General features: G+C 39.6%; 1 protein-coding gene across 1 annotated transcript in view; it reads left to right on the top strand.

The window, feature by feature from the left end:
- Positions 1-19,771, top strand: part of LOC135473333 (protocadherin Fat 4-like) — a 59,782-nt gene that overhangs the window by 8,244 nt on the left and 31,767 nt on the right. Inside the window, exons 2-5 of the mRNA XM_064753182.1 lie at positions 1,563-3,086; positions 11,348-11,478; positions 11,745-11,903; positions 12,076-13,102. Of these exons, the coding sequence (XP_064609252.1) occupies positions 1,563-3,086; positions 11,348-11,478; positions 11,745-11,903; positions 12,076-13,102 (2,841 nt within the window). The remainder of the gene's footprint in view (positions 1-1,562; positions 3,087-11,347; positions 11,479-11,744; positions 11,904-12,075; positions 13,103-19,771) is intronic.

Raw genomic sequence — 19,771 nt, 5'->3', positions numbered from 1 at the left:
AGCTTTGAAGTTTGCCGCTAAAGACTGTCCCTCGTCCGTAATTATGACGTCAGGTGTGCAAGTATTTCCGTTATTCTGTGTGTTGATTAAATTTGATTAGGTTGAGAGATTGAACAAACACTGACCTGTTAATCCTACATCTTCTTAATATGGTGGAGGATTAAGGCTCCAAGTTTTCATGTTCCTTCTCTAGTTCAAAGATCACTGCGTTATAAATTAGAAAGCGAAACATTGAAAGTAATATTATAGAATATGAACAAGTTAAGGTATTTTTCACCTGTGCATGTAACAGCTGTTCACTGTGATTTTTTTCGAATCGTTATTCCTGGTTACGTACCAGAGATTCTAGTGGTGAAAAAGCAATCTGGGCTTCGAAGCAACGACCTTACACTCAGGCACCTATAATACTCAATAATCATTGCGAAACATTTAGACCATTCTGCCAACAGGTGTTCCCAGAAAGATATGAGGAAGTTGATGGGTGGACTTTATAGCAAATATGTATTACCCCTTTGATAATCTGAATAGACCATGTATGCAGTAATTTTAAAACAATAATTTTGGAGTACTTTAATTTTGCTCTTTTCAACTGTTGCAAGGGTAACATAACTAAGCCATGGCCAAACTTTTTACAGATGGCAGTGGGTGGTTTAATTTTTTATCAATTAATGCCACTAAATTTACTACGTCTACAACCAATATTTTTTTTAAGATATACGTTGAAAGAAGATAGGGTGTAAAGGAAATCATATTCGAATACGTTTCCTTTTCGGTTATTGTTCAATCAATGTCACAGGAGATAATCCCTTAGGCGAGCTACGGGATTTACAGATTAATATATTACAGACAACCAGGTGAAATACAAGAGGCATAGAGAACACGGTAGGGATTATCATTCAGGCAATAGTCGTCGGAAGGCCTCCTTCAGTGGGAGATAATCAGCGAAGAACAAAGCTAATACAAGTGGAGCAGGAAATGCGGGGATATACTTAGCGGGGGTCTTCGGTGGATGTATGACCAATTCTGGGTTCAAGATGCCTTATATAAGCCTGAAGACGATTTCTCAGTCAATCCAAAACGAACCAACAAGGAGATAAGACAAGGATTTTCCGAAAAAAAAAAACCCGCTTTTCTTGTTCATGAGCAAGATAAACACTGAATTATAGAGGTAAGAATTATTATGCACTTGACTATAAGGCGTGATTTCTGATGTAAATTTTTAAACATGTTGTAAAACTAATAAAATTAAGATCTTTTTACACGTTCCGTCCATGTTGAAGGATTTACGGTTTTTCAGTTAGAGACGCTTTTCACCACTGAGTCAGATGTTGCCATTATTTGTAGAATATTAATGGGTTTTAACCAGCTCTTAACCAGAACAGAATTGTTCCTCATAACATGAAAATATGAAATTGTTTGAATAACACTGATTTCATTTATTCTATTTTACAGATCAAGACGAAGACAGGTGAAAAGACAAACCTACAATTTTCGGCGACCATAGTGCACCAGAGATCTCGTTTTATTTCCACTTAGGTACACACATAAACCATGAGTTTTAGGACACTAGCAGTTTTTCTGGTGCTGCTGGTCATCGCCGTGGATGGACAGATAACTTCTCGACAGGTCATCGCTATACCAGAAGACACTCCAGCGTACACCGTCATCGGTGATGTTTTCAACGGGAATGGAGGTATGACCACAGCGAAACACGGTGCTAAGCCCATGTGTTCTATTCTCAAACGAGGCAACCCCTTCGCTGATTATTTCCAAATCACAAAATCAAGTGGTGAAGTTTTCCTGATGAAAAGTTTAGACCGGGAAGAAATCTGTGATCATACGGAAACGTGTTTGGTGAAATTGGATATCGCTGTGTCCTTGGAATCCAAATTGGTTGGCATTTTCCGTTTTGATATCATGATAACTGATGTTAATGATAATGCGCCTTTCTTTCGCGAAGAAAATGTCCAATTGGAGATTTTTGAAGATGCTGACGTCAACACGACGTTTCCGATCCCCTCTGCCACTGACCTAGATATGGGACATAACTCTGTGATCACTTATCAGATTTCTCCCGCCAGTGAAATGTTCGCGTTGGATGTTATCAGTAACCTGGACGGTACAGATGATCTGCGCATAAAACTTACAGGGATACTTGATAAACAAACACAGCAACAATACCGACTGAGACTGGAGGCTAAAGATGGCGGATCACCTCCGAGAACAGGTACCACGACAATAGTTGTATCAGTACAGGCTGTCAACAGATCACCTGTGTTCACAACTGTCCAAACTACAGTAACTGTGGAGGAAAATTCTGCTATCGATTCACCTGTAATCCAGATGACGGCCAGTGACGAAGATTCAGGTGTGAATGGCCAGCTGAGTTACAGAATAAGCGCAGTTACAGCGATGATTTACCCAGGTGTGTTTCATATTGACCCCGTATCTGGTGATGTGTTCTCCCTAAAGGTGTTTGATTACGAAGATGAAAAGCTCTACCGACTGATTGTGGAGGCTGTGGATGGGGGTTCGCCGCCACTGACGTCAACGTCTGTAGTTAAGGTGAACGTTTTAGACGTAAACGACAACGTCCCCGAGATCACAGTGAACTTTCTTTCTGGCACTGACGAAGCTTTCGTCTCCGAATCGGCAGAAAGACAACATTTCGTGGCTGCGATTTCAGTGAGAGACAAAGACTCTGGTGTGAACGCGGACATTAAGTGCACTGTGGAGAATGAACACTTTTCGCTGATTCCTCTGAGCGAAACCGAGTTCCAGCTTATACTGAATGTCAAGCTAGATAGAGAACAGTCCTCTCGGCATATTGTTTTGGTAACGTGTCACGACAGCGGAAAACAACCCAATGTTGTGTCAAAGGAAATCATTGTCAACGTTTTGGACGAGAACCACAACGCTCCAGAATTCACACAAATAAATCCCGAGGTCTATATATACAAAGATGTTAGTGTTGGGCAAGTGATATTCCAGGTTACTGCTGTTGATGGCGATGAAAATGACAATTCTAGCATCAAGTTTGCGATCATTCCGGAGAATCAGTATTTCTCTATCAATCAGAACTCAGGGTCTGTTTCTATCAAGAAACCACTTGATTCGCTGAATGAACCGAAAGTGATATTGACTGTTGTAGCAAAAGACAACGGAAGCCCGTCAAAACACACCGAGATAAGCATCACCGTTTCCTTTGTGCCAAGTTCTAGTTTGAAGGACACTCAGTCTGAGGTTTCCCTAACTAATACAGACAAGTCGGAAATGTTTCCTAATTTGATGATAGTTGTGTTTGTTGTAATTCTGACCGCTGTTGCTTCAGTCAGTTTGATTATAGTAATTTGCCGTGTTAAGAGACGTAGATCTGATGACGCTGATGCAGAGTCGCAGATGTCCACTGATACACTGAGGTCGAGAATTTCCGTTATAAGCACGAAGAAACTTACCATTAAGATATAGCTCTGTTTAAAGACAACCATGTCGTAGTGCTATTGAGACTGTTTGAACTCCAGTTACGTTTATTACTTACTTCTTATTTGTTATGGTAGATAAATTTTGGTATAATTTTTTTTACTACATCTAATAAAATTTATTTTCAAATGCAAAAACATATTATGTTGAATTATGCTTTCCGTGTAAGGATCAATGAAAAAAGAAAGAAAACATCGTCCAGGCAGTGATATACTATGGGTATCTAACAGTTCAGGAATGGGGCCTCTTGTTAAAATGAAATCCATGGTGGATCAACCTCATTTTAACATGTGAAGACCTGTCCTGTGTCAAGCAAAAATTCGTGATACCTGTTGCACTTAATGTCTTTGATGCCTTTGTCAGACTATAGTCTATTTCTTTTAACCAGTCACCTATATTGATCTGATTGTAAAATCAGTCATACTCGCCACCAAAATAGTCTTTGGTCAGTGACACGTAAGAACCCAAGCTGTACACATGAATATGTATGAAGTTCATTTTCTCGCATGAAAAATGTTAGAACAATTTCCATAATTAATAATGTTAAAGGTCATAATCTCGGTCATAATTATTTTAAAAAAAAAACAGTGGCATACTGGATATATAGCTGGTTTGAAATTATTCCAACACCAGTTACCTAAGTTGCTATTGACTTGACTGTAAACTCTGTAAACCCTGTTTCTGAGACTGCCATGTTTGAAATTGTTTACACTTTTTAGTATAATGCAACGTTAATAAATGAATTTTATTTTAGCTCTTGTAGCGTATGATCTCACGGCAGTATGATTTCAGAGATTGATGTTTCAAAATTAAAACAAAGTAATCTGTTCGCAATGACGGTAAGTAGCACAGGCTTTTTTGGAGCTTGTTCTAAGGCCTTGATGGTGCAACCAATGTAAAACAAATTACTCTCCAAGCTGATAGCCGAGCATTCAACCTGCTTTTGAATAATTATGACGTCACACGAGGCAATGAGTTCTTGATGTTGGAACTAAGTTTGTGAAGTTTAACATTTTGAATTAAAAGTATTTTAAGTGCATTTTCCGTGTAACTTACGAGCAGAACTTGTGCAAGGTTGTTACATGTCACTATTGATAACTTTGGTAGCGAGTATGACTGATTTTACATAAAGCTGGATGAAGCCGATTGGCTAAAAGAAATAGACTATAGCAAACCAGACATACACCACAAGAACTATTTGCTGCGTGTTTTATTCTGCGTGTACTATCAATTGTTGTCATTGTCTTTTCCGCGTTCAGGTATAAATAGCTAAACAAATTTTTCAACATCTACGCTTGGCTTCAGACAATTCGAATGGAAGAGGTACATGTACCTCATAGTTAAAGTAGTACATATTACAGCGCTTATGTGTGCATTGAAGTATAGAAAGGTCAGCAGGCCACATTACGTAAAAATGATCACTACATGTTTCTGTGAGGTTGGTAAAGTACCTGGCGAAGGGCGATGGTTTACCACAGGCTATCCAGTTTCCTCCATCCATGAACCTGAATCCTGTAATGAAAAACTCATTTACTTATTTATTCATTTATATGATTGGTACTCTAGGGTGTTCTCAAGAATGCGTCGTATAAGTGAACCATACCTGAGTTCAACATCAATCAGTCATTCAACCAATCATGGAATCAACATATTTTTGACTAACATTTTATGTTTTAAGAAAAAAACAACAGGACCGAATGTTGTTGACTTAAATGGGTTTATAAGTCGAGTGCAGTTCATATGTCAAGTTTGGTTTTTAAACCTGTCCATGGACATGCAACTGGTAGATTCGTCACTCTTGGTGTTCGTGGGCGTCTTGGTGACAATAAGTGTAATTTTTCTTTTCCTTCGCCAGGTGTAAAGTGTGTATGTCTCACACGTGGGAAGTCTTGTCAGTAACTCATTATAGGTCGGTGCCTTACTTCTGGGTTCCTTCACCCATAAAAATGAACGCCATCGTTTAAGTGAAAACAACTGTCAAATAAACCATTACTTGATGAAGAATCTTTCCCCCCTAACGTTACTCGGGTATGTAATCAGTCGTTCATTCCTGGCTTTCCGATGACGATTTGTTGTCGAACTGTTAACGTAGTAGTCGTCCATTAACAAAGAACTATGCTCAGTCTGTTTTATGGCTTGGACCGAGTTGCCATTACGAGGGAAAAGGTACCTTCTTACTTGTGTTTGTTGTTATATTATCATAGATAACAAACTCAGTATTTGTGTTCAAAGAGAAAGCAAATTTTATTTTATGGAATTAAAGAACTATACCAAAAATTAAGTCTAGTAGTAAAATAACTACATACAGAAATAAACAAAAACACTAAACTGTCTTTTGAAAATCCACTATAGCACTAAGACATTGTTCCATAAAACATCAATCACAACCAAAGTGCTAGATTTCATTCTCGACACTTGTAGCAAGTTTCTCTATGCTAATAACAGATATTGTCGACCCACATTTTTCACCAGGCTTTTGTGACTCCTCACCAGTGTCCTTTGAGTTACCTCCCCTAACACAACAGATTACTAGGATCAAAATGATGGACGCTACACCGGTCAATATTATTACACACGCAACTATCATAGCATTCGAATAGTCTATCACATGGTTTGCATGCAAGGCAAAATGGCCAAAACGCTTGTTATTTGAATCCAGGGTTGACCTGGACGAGATAGTGACAGTAATGTCCATACTTGATTGCTTGGGAGCGCTGCCGCTGTCCCTGGCAACAACAGTCAGCGTCACTTCCGACTGACCGAGTGAATCGAGTGACTGAGTGACGAAAACAGATCCCGAGTTCCGATCGACAGAGAAATATTTACTCTCCGGAACAATGGCATAACTTATTTTAGCGTTGTCATTTTCATCGTCATCAACAGCAGTCACGTGACAGATGACGTTTCCCGCCTTAGAATGTTTGTGTACAGAGATCTTAGGTTCTGCATGTATGAATCGTGGAGCGTTGTCGTTGTCATCCACAACGTTGACAACGATTTCTGTGGACACAATGTTTGACTCCTTCCCGCCGTCATAACATGTGACCAAAATCGTGTGCCGATTTGAATGCTCCCTATCTAACTTTGCCTTCAGCACTAGCTGGAATTCATGTTGACCAATAGCAATCAGGAGGAAACTTTCCTCATCTATGGCACACATAATGTCCGCGTTCATACCAGAGTCTTTGTCTTTCACTGAAATCGCAGCCACGAAATGTTGTACTCCTGCTGATTCGGAGACAAAAGCTTCGTCAGTGCCAGAAAGAAAGTTCACTGTGATCTCGGGGACGTTGTCGTTTACGTCTAAAACGTTCACCTTAACTACAGACGTGGACGTCAGTGGCGGCGAACCCCCATCCACGGCCTCCACAATCAGTCGGTAGAACTTTTCATCTTCGTAATCAAACATCTTCAGGGTGAACACATCACCAGATAGGGGGTCAATATGAAACACACCAGGGTAAGTCATCGCTGTATCTGCGTTTATTCTGTAACTCAGCTGGCCATTTACACCTGAATCCTCGTCATTGGCCGTCATCTGGATTACAGGTGAATCGATAGCAGAATTTTCCTCCACAGTTACTGTAGTTTGGATTGGTGTAAACACAGGTGATCTGTTGACAGTCAGAACAGATACAACTATTGTCGTGGTGCCTGTCCTCGGAGGTGATCCGCCATCCGTGGCCTCCAGTCCCAGTCGTTGTTGTTGTGTTTCCTTATCAATTTTTTCAGCCAGTCTAATGCGCAGGTCATCTGTACCGTCCAGGTTTCTAGTAACATCCAGCGCGAACAGGTCACTGGCGGGAGAAATCTGATGGGTAATCACAGAGTTATCTCCCATATCCAGGTCAGTGGCAGAGGGGATCGGAAATGTCGTATTTACTTCAGCATCTTCTAAGAGCTCCAGCTGAACCATTGGTTCGAGAAACAAAGGCGCATTGTCATTAACATCAGTTACTATAATATCCACAGGGAAAGTATCAATCATCTTGGATTCCGAAGACAAAGCAATGTCTAGTTTAATTATACAGTGCTCTGTATGGCGGCAAATTTCTTCTCTGTCTAAATGCTTTCGAAGGAAAATGTCACCATTGGATTTCGTGACTTGGAAATAATCAGCGAAAGGGTTGCCTTTTCGAAGAATAGAGAACTTCCACTTGTCTCCTCTGGGGTTATCCTTCAAAACATTAGTCTCACCAAACGCCAAAATATTCCCGATGACGGCGTACACTGGTGTGTCCTCTGGAATGACGACATGCTGAGTCAAAATTGTGATTCCATTAGCGCCACAACACAACAGAGCAAGTATTGACTGTAGATACATCATGGCTGTGCGTCGTTATCCTGTACTCCCTAATGTTGCAGTAACTTCACCCAAGGTTTAAAGATATCTTCTGTTGTAGTACAAATTATCCTGTGAAATAAATATTTTAAGTTTTTTATTTATTTGATTGATTTGTTACTTATTTTATCGGAATTTTACGTTGTACTCAAGAATATTTCACTTATACAACTGCGGCCAGCAATATGGTGATAGGAAGCAGGGCATAACCCGGGGGGAAACTCAGGACCATCCGAAGACCTTCCCACGTAGAACCGGAGAGGCAGCTGGACTTGAACTCACGGCGACCAGATTGTTGAAGGCCCCTGGGTTATTGCGCCGTGGCTCCCTTGGCCACAGAGGCCCCTATATTATAAGTGAATCAGAACAAGTATACATTCTTTTAAGTTTGAACAGGAGGCTAATGTGCTTTTCTATAATTAAATCAACATAAGTGTTTGGTATTTCTAACGTTGTACAATTGAATGATACAGTCCTATACTTTTAGCTGATCACGTTCATTGAAAAAAGCTTTTCAACTTTCTTTACAAGTGCGTCTTGAATTTTGTAAGATTCTACTAAACTTTAGGCTGTTTGGTCTCTGGCCAATTCTACATAGATGAACATCATGCATTTGTGGAGAAAAGAAAGCAATTTAAACTAGATTGTATAGAATTTGACAACGAGTGTCAAAGCTATTCTTACAACATAACTTACCCACAAAGTTCGTTCTTGTAATATGTAGCACTTTCTGGTAACACCTTGTGGTAATAGTTTTCATTTTCCAGGATGCTGTTACGTTGTACAGGTGTGCCTCGAAGGTTGATTTGTGAATGACCAATTGAATATTTTCTGATTTATATATGTAAAACACCAATATGGCTTCTGGGTATGTACCCTCTGGCTAGCACCCCAGTAGGGTAACCCCCGTATTTCCTGTGCGGTGTTTTTGAACCTTGTTTTGTAAGTGATGTCAGCAACGGTGGGGGTCTTTTCGGGAACTGTTAAAGGACGAAACCTTCGGCTCATGCTGAGTGTGCCCGTGTTCCCACCTGTCGGATGGTATTGTCTTCAATGCTTTCATCCGCCCTTTATCTTTACCCAAATAAAGAATGATGTTATCTAATACTGGTTAGACAAAAGCCACAGAGGAAACGTATTGGGGTTTGATTTCCTCAACACGCGACCAATGCAAAACTGACACATTGTATAATTAGTTGAAAACAAGAAAAATATCCCGTGACTTTTGTATTGGTATAATTGAACATAAAACTTGCCACATTTTTGGTTGAATAAAAAAAATTAGTTTGCGGTAATGGAATTGAAACTCATTGTACATGGACCCGTGGTACCCTATTCTTGTGTATATAAAATCATATTGAATGTTTTAACAAAGATAAATCAAACGTAGATTTATTTGCCTGATCTTAACGACGTAAACTGTAGAAGGGCTCACTGATGTGAAAGTCATGGGTTTTATGGGGGAAGGAATCCACATTTATCATTTCAGTCTCAAAGTAACTGTGATTTATTTTGTCTGCAAGGTTTTGACGAACATTGTTACATGATTGTGAAGAAAAGCTATTCATATTATATCCCTATATGCCTCTTAGTGTTTCTAAAGCAACTAAAATTTTACCACCGCTTAAAAGAAGGCTCTTTTACATGGGGATATCTTGTAACAACATATGTTGACGTTAAATAAACTACTGATATATATGTTCTCACAGACCGACTGGATATATGAGAAAGCTATGACAAGACAGTTAATAATGTGCGACGCACAATATGATGTACCACTATATGTGGCAAAAATAAAAGTCTAATAAATCGTGGTTAGCTGTTGAAAATATAGTGATACATCTGCTGTAGGGATTATGTTTGTCTGTGTTGTGTTTTGTCGGTAAGAAAAATGGTCTACTCGGAGACAGCACGCAACAAGGTTAGTATTTCAAAGAAAACGTTGATTAAATGCGCAATTGATCTTACATGTTTCAAGGTACTAGGGAGCCTTGAAGTTTGCGGCTAAAGACTGTCCTCCATCCGGAATTATGACGTCAGGTGTGCAAGTATTTCCGTTATTCTGTGTGTTGATTAAACTTGATTAGGTTGAGAGATTGAACAAACATTAACCTGTTAATCCTACATGGTCTTAACATGGTGGAGGATTAAGGCGCCAAGTTTTCATCTTCCTTCTCTAGTTCAAAGATCACTGCGTTATAAATTAGAAATCGAAACATTAAAAGTAATATTATAGAATATGAACAAGTTTATGTATTTTTCACCTGTGCATGTAACAGCTGTTCACTGTGAATTTTTTCGAATCGTTATTCCTGGTTACGTACCAGAGATTCTAGTGGTGAAAAAGCAATCAGGGCTTCGAAGCAACAACCTCACAGTCAGGCACCTATAATACTCAATAATCCTTGCCAAACATTTAGACCATTCTGCCAACAGGTGTTCCCAGAAAGAAATGAGGTAGTCGACGGGTGGACTTCATAGCAAATATGTATTACCCCTTTTGATGATCTGAATAGACAATGCATGCTGTAATTTTAAAACAATAACTTTGGAGTACTCTAATTTTGCTCTTTTCGACCGTTGCAAGGTTTTTTTTTATTTTTTAAACATGAATGTTGAAAGAAGATAGGGTGTAAAGGAAATTATATTCGAATACGTTTCCTTTGCAGTTATTGTTCAATCAATGTCACAGGAGATAATCCCTTAGGCGAGCTATGGGATTTACAGATTAATATATTACAGACAACCAGGTGAAATACAAGAGGCATAGAGAACACGGCAGGGATTATCATTCAGACAGGAGCCGTCGGAAGGCCTCCTTTAGTGGTAGATAATCAGCGAAGAACAAAGCTAATACAAGTGGAGCAGGAAATGCGGGGATATACTTGGCTGGGGTCTTCGGTGGATATATGACCAATTCTCGGTCCAAGATGCCTTATATAAGTCTGAAGACGACTTCTCAGTCAATCAAAAACCAACCAGCCTGTGATAAGACAAGGACTTTCCGAAAAGAAACCGCTATTCTTGTTCATGAACAAGATAAACGCTGAATTATAAAGGTAAGAATTATTATGCAGGTGGCTATTAGGCCTGATTTCTAATGTAAAATTTTAAAATATTTTACTTTAAACTGCTTTATTGACATTGAGAACAAATACTCGAGTATTATTTGCTAAACCATGCTGTAAAGCAATAAAATTAATATATTTTTACACGCGCTGTCGATGTTCAAGGATTTACGGTTTTTCAGTCAGAGAAGATTTTCACCACTGATTCAGGTGTTGTCATTTTTTGTGGAATATTAATGGGTTTTAACAAAGGGTGAACCAGAACAGAATTGTTCCTCGTAACGTATGAAAATATGGAATTGTTTGAATAATACCGATTTAATTTATTCTATTTCACAGGATATTTAGATTGGCCTAAGACAGGTGAAAAGCCAAACCTGACATTTTCGGCGACCATACTGCACCAGAGATCTTCTTTTATTTACACTTAGGTACACACATAAACCATGGGTTTTAGGACACGAGCAGTTTTTCTGGTGCTGCTGGTCATCGCCGTGGATGGACAGATAACTTCTCGACAGGTCATCGCTATACCAGAAGACACTCCAGCGTACACCGCCATCGGTGATGTTTTCAACGGGAATGGAGGTATGACCACAGCAAAACACGGCGTTAAGCCCGTGTGTTCTATTCTCAAACGAGGCAACCCCTTCGCTGATTATTTCCAAATCACAAAATCTAGTGGTGACATTTCCTGATGAAAAGTTTAGACCGGGAAGAAATCTGTGATCATACGGAAACGTGTTTGGTGAAATTGGATATCGCTGTGTCCTTGGAATCCAAATTGGTTGGCATTTTCCGTTTTGATATCATGATAACTGATGTTAATGATAATTCGCCTTTCTTTCGTGAAGAAGATGTCCAGTTGGAGATTTTTGAAGATGCTGACGTCAACACGACATTTCTGATCCCCTCTGCCACTGACCTAGATATGGGAGATAACTCTGTGATCACCTATCAGATTTCTCCCGCCAGTGAAATGTTCGCGTTGGATGTTACCAGTAACCTGGACGGTACAGATGATCTGCGCATAAGCAAAACTTGATAAACAAACACAGCAACAACACCGACTGAGACTGGAGGCTAAAGATGGTGGATCTCCTCCGAGAACAGGTACCACGACAATAGTTATATTAGTACAGGCTGTTAACAGATCACCAGTGTTCACAACTGTGCAAACTACAGTAACTGTGGAGGAAAATTCCGCTATCGATTCACCTGTAATCCAGATGACGGCCAGTGACGAGGATTCAGGTGTGAATGGCCAGCTGAGTTACAGAATAAGCGCAGATACAGCGATGACTTACCCAGGTATGTTTCATATTGACCCCCTATCTGGTGATGTGTTCACCATGAAGATGTTTGATTACGAAGATGAAAAGCTCTACCGACTGATTGTGGAGGCTGTGGATGGGGGTTCGCCGCCACTGACGTCAACGTCAGTAGTTACGGTGAACGTTTTAGACGTAAACGACAACGTTCCCGAGATCACAGTGAACTTTCTTTCTGGCACTGACGAAGCTTTTGTCTCCGAATCGGCAGAAAGGCAACATTTCGTGGCGGCGATTTCAGTGAAAGACAAAGACTCTGGTGTGAACGCGGACATTACGTGTTTTGTGGAGAATGAACACTTTTTGCTGATTCCTCTGAGTGAAACCGAGTTCCAGCTTATACTGAATGTCAAGCTAGATAGAGAACAGTCCTCTCGGCATATTGTTTTGGTAACGTGTCACGACAGCGGAAAACAACCCAATGTTGTGTCAAATGAAATCATTGTCAACGTTTTGGACGAGAACGACAACGCTCCAGAATTCACACAAACAAATCCCGAGGTCTATATATACAAAGATGTTAGTGTCGGGCAAGTGATATTCCAGGTTACTGCTGTTGATGGCGATGAAATTGGCAATTCTAGCGTCAAGTTTGCGATCATTCCGGAGAATCAGTATTTCTCTATCAATCAGAACTCAGGGTCTGTTTCTGTCAACAAACCACTTGATTCGCTGAATGAACCGAAAGTGATATTGACTGTTGTAGCAAAAGACAACGGAAGCCCGTCAAAACACACCGAGATAAGCATCACCGTTTCCTTTGTGCCAAACTCCAGTTTGAAGGACACTCAGTCTGAGGATTTCCTAACTAATACAGACAAGTCGGAAATGTTTCCTAATTTGATGATAGTTGTGTTTGTTATAATTCTGACCGCTATTGCGTCAGTCAGTTTGATTATAGTAATTTGCCGTGTTAAGAGACGTAGCTCAGATGACACTGATGCAGAGTCGCAGATGTCCACTGATACACTGAGGTCGAGAATTTCCGTTATAAGCACGGAGAAACTTACCATTAAGACATAGCTCTGTTTAAAGACAACCATGTCGTAGTGCTATTGAGACTTTTTCAACTCCAGTTACGTTTATTACTTACTTCTTATTTGTTATGGTAGATAAATTTTGGTATAATTTTTTTTACTACATCTAATAAAATTTATTTTCAAGTGCAAAAAAATATTTTGTTGAATTATGCTTTCCGTGTAAGGATCAATGAAAAACATCGTCCAGGCAGTGATATACTATGGGTATCTAACAGTTCAGAAATGGGGCCTCTTGTTAAAATGAAATCCATGGTGGATCAACCTCATTTTAACATGTGAAGACCTGTCCTGTGTCAAGCAAAAATTCGTGATACCTGTTGCACTTAATGTCTTTGATGCCTTTGTCAGACTATAGTCTATTTCTTCTAACCAGTCACCTATATTGAGCTGTCTGTAAAATCAGTCATACTCGCCACCAAAATAGTCTTTGGTCAGTGACACTAAGAACGCAAGGTCTACACATGAATAAGTTCATTTTCTCGCATGAAAAATGTTAGAACAATTTTCATAATTCATAATGTTAAAGCTCATAAGCTCGGTCATAATGATTTAAAAAAAACAAAACAGTGGTATGCTGGATATATAGCTGGTTTGAAATTATTCCAACACCAGTTATGTAAGCTGCTATTGACCTGACTGTAAACTCTGTAAACCCTGTTTCTGACACTGCCATGTTTGAAATTGTTTACACTTTTTAGTATACTGCAGCGTTAATAGATGAATTTTATTTTAGCTCTTGTAGTGTATGATCTCACGACAGTATGATTTCAGAGGTTGATGTTTCAAAATTAAAACAAAGTAATCTATTTGCAATGACGGTAAGTAGCACAGGCTTTTTGGAGCCTGTTCTAAGGCCTTGATGGTGCAACCAATGTAAAACAAATTACTCCCCAAACTCATTGCCGAGCATTAAACTTGCTTTTGAATAATTATGACGTCACCCGAGGCAATGAGTTCTTGATGTCGGAACTAAGTTTATGAAGTTTAACATTTTGAATTAAAAGTATTTTAAGTGCATTTACCGTGTAACTCACGTGCAGAACTTGGGTTCTTACATGTCACTGACTAAGGACAACTTTGATAGCGAGTATGACTGATTTTACAGAGAGCTGGATGAAGCCGATTGGCTAAAAGAAATAGACTATAGCAAACCACACATACACCACAAGAACTATTTGCTGCGTATTTTATTCTGCGTGTACTATCGGTTGCTGATTGTCTTTTCCGCGTTCAGGTATAAATAGCTAAACAAATTTGTCAACATCTTCGCTTGGCTTCAGACAATTCGAATGGAAGAGGTACATGTACAGTCAAAGTTAAAGTAGTACATATTACAGCGCTTATGTGTGCATTGAAGTATAGAAAGGTCAGCAGGCCACATTGCGTAACAATGATCATTACATGTTTCTGTGAGGTTGGTAAGGTACCTGGCGAAAGGCGATGGTTTACCACAGGCTATCCATTTTCCTCCATCCATGAACCTGATTCCTGTAATAAAAAACTCATTTACTTATTTATTTATTTATATGATTGGTACTCTACGGCCTACTCAAGAATGCGTCGTATAAGTGAACCATACCTGAGTTCAACACCAATCAGTCATTCAACCAATCATGGAATCAACATATTTTTGACTAACATTTTATGTTTTAAGAAAAAACAACAGGACCGCATGTTGTTGACTTAAATGGGTTTATAAGTCGAGTGCAGTTCATATGTCAAGTTTGGTTTTTAAACCTGTCCATGGACGTGCAATTGGTAGATTCGCCACTCTTGGTGTTCGTGGGGGTCTTGGTGACAATAAGTATAATTTTTTTTTCCTTCGCCAGGTGTAAAGTGTGTATTTCTCACACGTGGGAAGTCTTGTTAGTAACTCACCAAAGGTCGGTGCCTTACTTCTGGGTTCCTTCACCCATAAAAATGAACGCCATCGTATAAGTGAAAACAACTATCAAATAAACCATTACTTGATGAAGAACCTTTCCCGCCTAAAGTTACTCGGGTATGTAGTCGTTCATTCCTGGCTTTCCGATGACGATTTGTTGTCAAACTGGTAACGTAGTAGTCGTCCATTAAAACAGAACTATGCTCAGTCTGTTTTATGGCTTGGACCGAGTTGCCATTACGAGGGAAAAGGTGCCTTCTTACTTGTGTTTGTTGTTATATTATCATAGATAACAAACTCAATATTTGTGTTCAAAGAGAAAGCAAATTTTATTTTATGGAATGAAAGAACTATACCAAAAATTAAGTAGTCTAGTAGTAAAATAACTACATACAGAAATAAACAAAAACACTAAACTGTCTTTTGAAAATCCACTATAGCACTAAGAGATTGTTCCATAAAACATCGATCACAACCAAAGTGCTAGATTTCATTCTCGACACTTGTAGCAAGTTTCTCTGTGCTAATAACAGATATTGTCGACCCACATTTTTCACCAGGTTTTTGTGACTCCTCATCAGTGTCCTTTGAGTTACCTCCCCTAACACAACAGATTACTAGGATCAAAATCATGGACGCTACACCGGTTAATATTATTACACATGCAACTATCATAGCATTGGAAAAGTCTATCACGTGGTTTGCATCCAAGGCAAAATGGCCAAAACGCTTGTTATTTGAATCCAGTGTTGACCTGGACGAGATAGTGACAGTAATGTCCATACTTGATTGCTTGGGAGGGCTCCCGCTGTCCCTGGCAACAACAGTCAGCGTCACTTCCGACTGACCGAGTGAATCGAGTGACTGAGTGACGAAAACAGATCCCGAGTTCTGACCGACAGAGAAATATTTACTCTCCGGAACAATGGCATAACTTATTTTAGCGTTGTCATTTTCATCGTCATCAACAGCAGTCACGTGACAGATGACGTTTCCCGCCTTAGAATGTTTGTATACAGAGATCTTAGGTTCTGCATGTATGAATCGTGGAGCGTTGTCGTTGTCATCCACAACGTTGACAACGATTTCTGTGGACACAATGTTTGACTCCTTTCCGCCGTCATAACATGTGACCAAAATCGTGTGCTGATTTGAATGCTCCCTATCTAACTTTGCCTTCAGCACTAGTTGGAATTCATGTTGACCAATAGCAATCAGGAGAAAACTTTCCTCATCTATGGTACACATAACGTCCGCGTTCATACCAGAGTCTTTGTCTTTCACTGAAATCGCAGCCACGAAATGTTGTTCTCCTGCTGATTCGGAGACGAAAGCTTCGTCAGTGCCAGAAAGAAAGTTCACTGTGATCTCGGGGACGTTGTCGTTTACGTCTAAAACGTTCACCTTAACGACAGACGTTGACGTCAGTGGCGGCGAACCCCTGTCCACAGCCTCCACAATCAGTCGGTAGAGCTTTTCATGTTCGTAATCAAACATCTTCAGGGTGAACACATCACCAGATAGGGGGTCAATATGAAACATACCTGGGTAAATCATCGCTGTGTCTGCGCTTATTCTGTAACTCAGCTGGCCATTCACACCTGAATCCTCGTCACTGGCCGTCATCTGGATTACAGGTGAATCGATAGCAGAATTTTCCTCCACAGTTACCGTAGTTTGGACAGTTGTGAACACAGGTGATCTGTTGACAGCCTGTACTAATATAACTATTGTCGTGGTACCTGTTCTCGGAGGAGATCCACCATCTTTAGCCTTCAGTCTCAGTCGGTGTTGTTGCTGTGTTTGTTTATCAAGTATCCCTGTAAGTCTTATGCGCAGATCATCTGTACCGTCCAGGTTGCTGGTAACATCCAACGCGAACATTTCACTTGGGGGAGAAATCTGATAAGTGATCACAGAGTTATCTCCCACATCTAGGTCAGTGGCAGAGGGGATCGCAAACGTCGTATTTACTTCAGCATCTTCTAAGAGCTGCAGCTGAACCATTGGTTTGAGAAAGAAAGGCGCGTTGTCATTAACATCAGTTACTTTAATATCCACAGGGAAAATATCAATCATCTTGGATTCCGAAGACAAAGCAATGTCTAGTTTAATTATACAGTGCTCTGTATGGCGGCAAATTTCTTCTCTGTCTAGATGCTTTTGAAGGAAAATGTCACCATTGGATTTCGTGACTTGGAAATAATCAGCGAAAGGGTTGCCTTTTCGAAAAATGGAGAACTTCCATTTGTCTCCTCTGGGGTTATCCTTCAAAACATTAGTCTCACCAAAGGCCAAAATATTACCGATAACGGCGTACACTGGTGTGTCCTCTGGAATGAGGATATGCTGAGTCAAAATTGTGATTCCATTAGCGCCACAACACAACAGAGCAAGTATTGACTGTAGATACATCATGGCTGTGCGTCGTTATGCTGTACTCCCTAATGTGGCAGTAACTTCACCCAAGGTTTAAAGATATCTTCTGGTGTAGTACAAGTTATCCTGTGAAATAAAAATATTTTAAGTTATTTATTTATTTGATTGATTTGTTATTTATTTTATCGGTATTTTACGCTGTACTCAATAATATTTCACTTATACAACTGCGGCCAGCAATATGGTGGGAGGAAGCAGGGCATAACACGTGGGGAAACTCAGGACCATCCGAAGACCTTCCCACCTCAGCCGATGAGGCAGCCTGCAGAAGCTGGATTTGAACTCACGGCGACCAGATAGATAAAGGCCCCTGATTTATTGCGCCGTGGCTCCCTTGGCCACGGAGGCCCCTATATTCTAAGCGAATCAAAACAATTATACGTTCTTTTGATTTTGAACAGAAGGCTAAAGTGCTTTTTATAATTAAATCAACATAAGTAACGTTGCACATTTGAATGATAAAGTTCCACACTTTTAGCTGATCACGTTCAATGAAAAAAGCTTTTCAACTTTGTTCACAAGTGCGTCTTGAATTTTGTAACGTTCCACTAAACTTTAGGCTGTTTAGTCTTTGGCCAATACTACACAGATGAACATCATGCATTTGTGGAGAAAAGAAAGCAATTTAAACTAGATTGTATAGAGTTTGACAACGAGTGTCAAAGCCTTTCTTACAATACAACTTACCCACAAAGTTCGTTCTTGTAAAATGTAGCACTTTCTGGTAACACCTTGTGGTAATAGTTTTCGAGTTCCAAGATGCTGCTACGTTGTACAGGTGTGCCTCGAAGGTTGATTTGTGAATGACCAATTGAATATCTTCTGACTTGTACATGTAAACACAAATTTGGCTTCTAGGTATGTACCCTCTGGCTAGCACCCCAGTAGGGTAACCCCCGTATTTCCTGTGCGGTGTTTTTGAAGCTTGTTTGTATGTGATGTCAGCTAGGGTGTAGGTCTTTTCGGGAACTGTTAAAGGACAAAACCTTCGGCTCATGCTGAGTGTGCCCGTGTTCCCACCTGTCGGATGGTATTGTCTCTAATACTTTTATCCGCCCTTTATCTTTACACAAATAAAGGATGATGTCATGTAATACTGGTTAGACAAAAGCCACAGAGGAAACGTATTGGAGTTTGATTTCCTCAACACGCGACCAATGCAAAACTGACACATTGTATAATTAGTTGAAAACAAGAAAAATATCCCGTGACTTTTGTATTGGTATAATTGAACATAAAACTTGCCACATTTTTGGTTGAATAAAAAAATTAGTTTGTGGAAATGGAATTGAAACTTATTGTACATGGACCTGTGGTACCCTATTCTTGTGGATATAAAATCACATTGAATGTTTTAACAAAGATAAATCAAACTTAGACTTATTTGACTGATGTTAACGACGTAAACTGTAGAAGGGCTCATTGATGTGAAAGTCATGGGTTTTATGGGGGAGGGAATCAACATTTATCATTTCAGTCTCCAAGTAACTGTGATTTATTTTGTCTGCAAGGTTTTGACGAACATTGTTACATGATTGTGAAGAAAAGCTATTCATGTTATATCCCTATATGCCTCTTAGTGTTTCTAAATCAACTAAAATTTTACCACCGCTTAAAAGAAGGTTCTCTTTTACATGGGGATGTCTTATCACAACATATGTTGACGTTAAATCAGCTACCGTTATATATGTTCTTACAGACCAACTGGATATATGAGAAAGCTATGACAAGACAGTTAATATTGTGCGACGCACAATATGATGTACCACTGTGTCTGGCAAAGATAAATGTCTAATAAATCGTGGTTAGCTATTGAAAATATATTGATACATCTGCTGTAGCGATTATGTTTGTCTGTGTTGTGTTTTGTCGGTAAGAAAAAAGGTCTACGCGGAGATAGCACGCAACAAGGTTTTTATTTCAAAGAAAACGTTGATTAAATGCACAATTGATCTTAATGTTTCAAGCTAACAGACAGCTTTGAACTTTGCCGCTAAAGACTGTCCTCCGTCCGTAATTATGACGTCAGGTGTGCGAGTATTTCCGTTATTCTGTGTGTTGATTAAACTTGATTAGATTGAGAGATTGAACAAACATTGACCTGTTAATCCTACATCTTCTTAATATGGTGGAGGATTAAGGCTCCAAGTTTTCATGTTCCTTCTCTAGTTCAAAGATCACTGCGT

The sequence above is a fragment of the Liolophura sinensis genome, chromosome 8 (genome assembly GCF_032854445.1).
Source record: "Liolophura sinensis isolate JHLJ2023 chromosome 8, CUHK_Ljap_v2, whole genome shotgun sequence".
Classification (NCBI taxonomy): domain Eukaryota; kingdom Metazoa; phylum Mollusca; class Polyplacophora; order Chitonida; family Chitonidae; genus Liolophura; species Liolophura sinensis.
The sequence above is the reverse complement of the archived record's forward strand: the minus strand, read 5'-3'. Positions and strand labels throughout refer to the sequence as shown.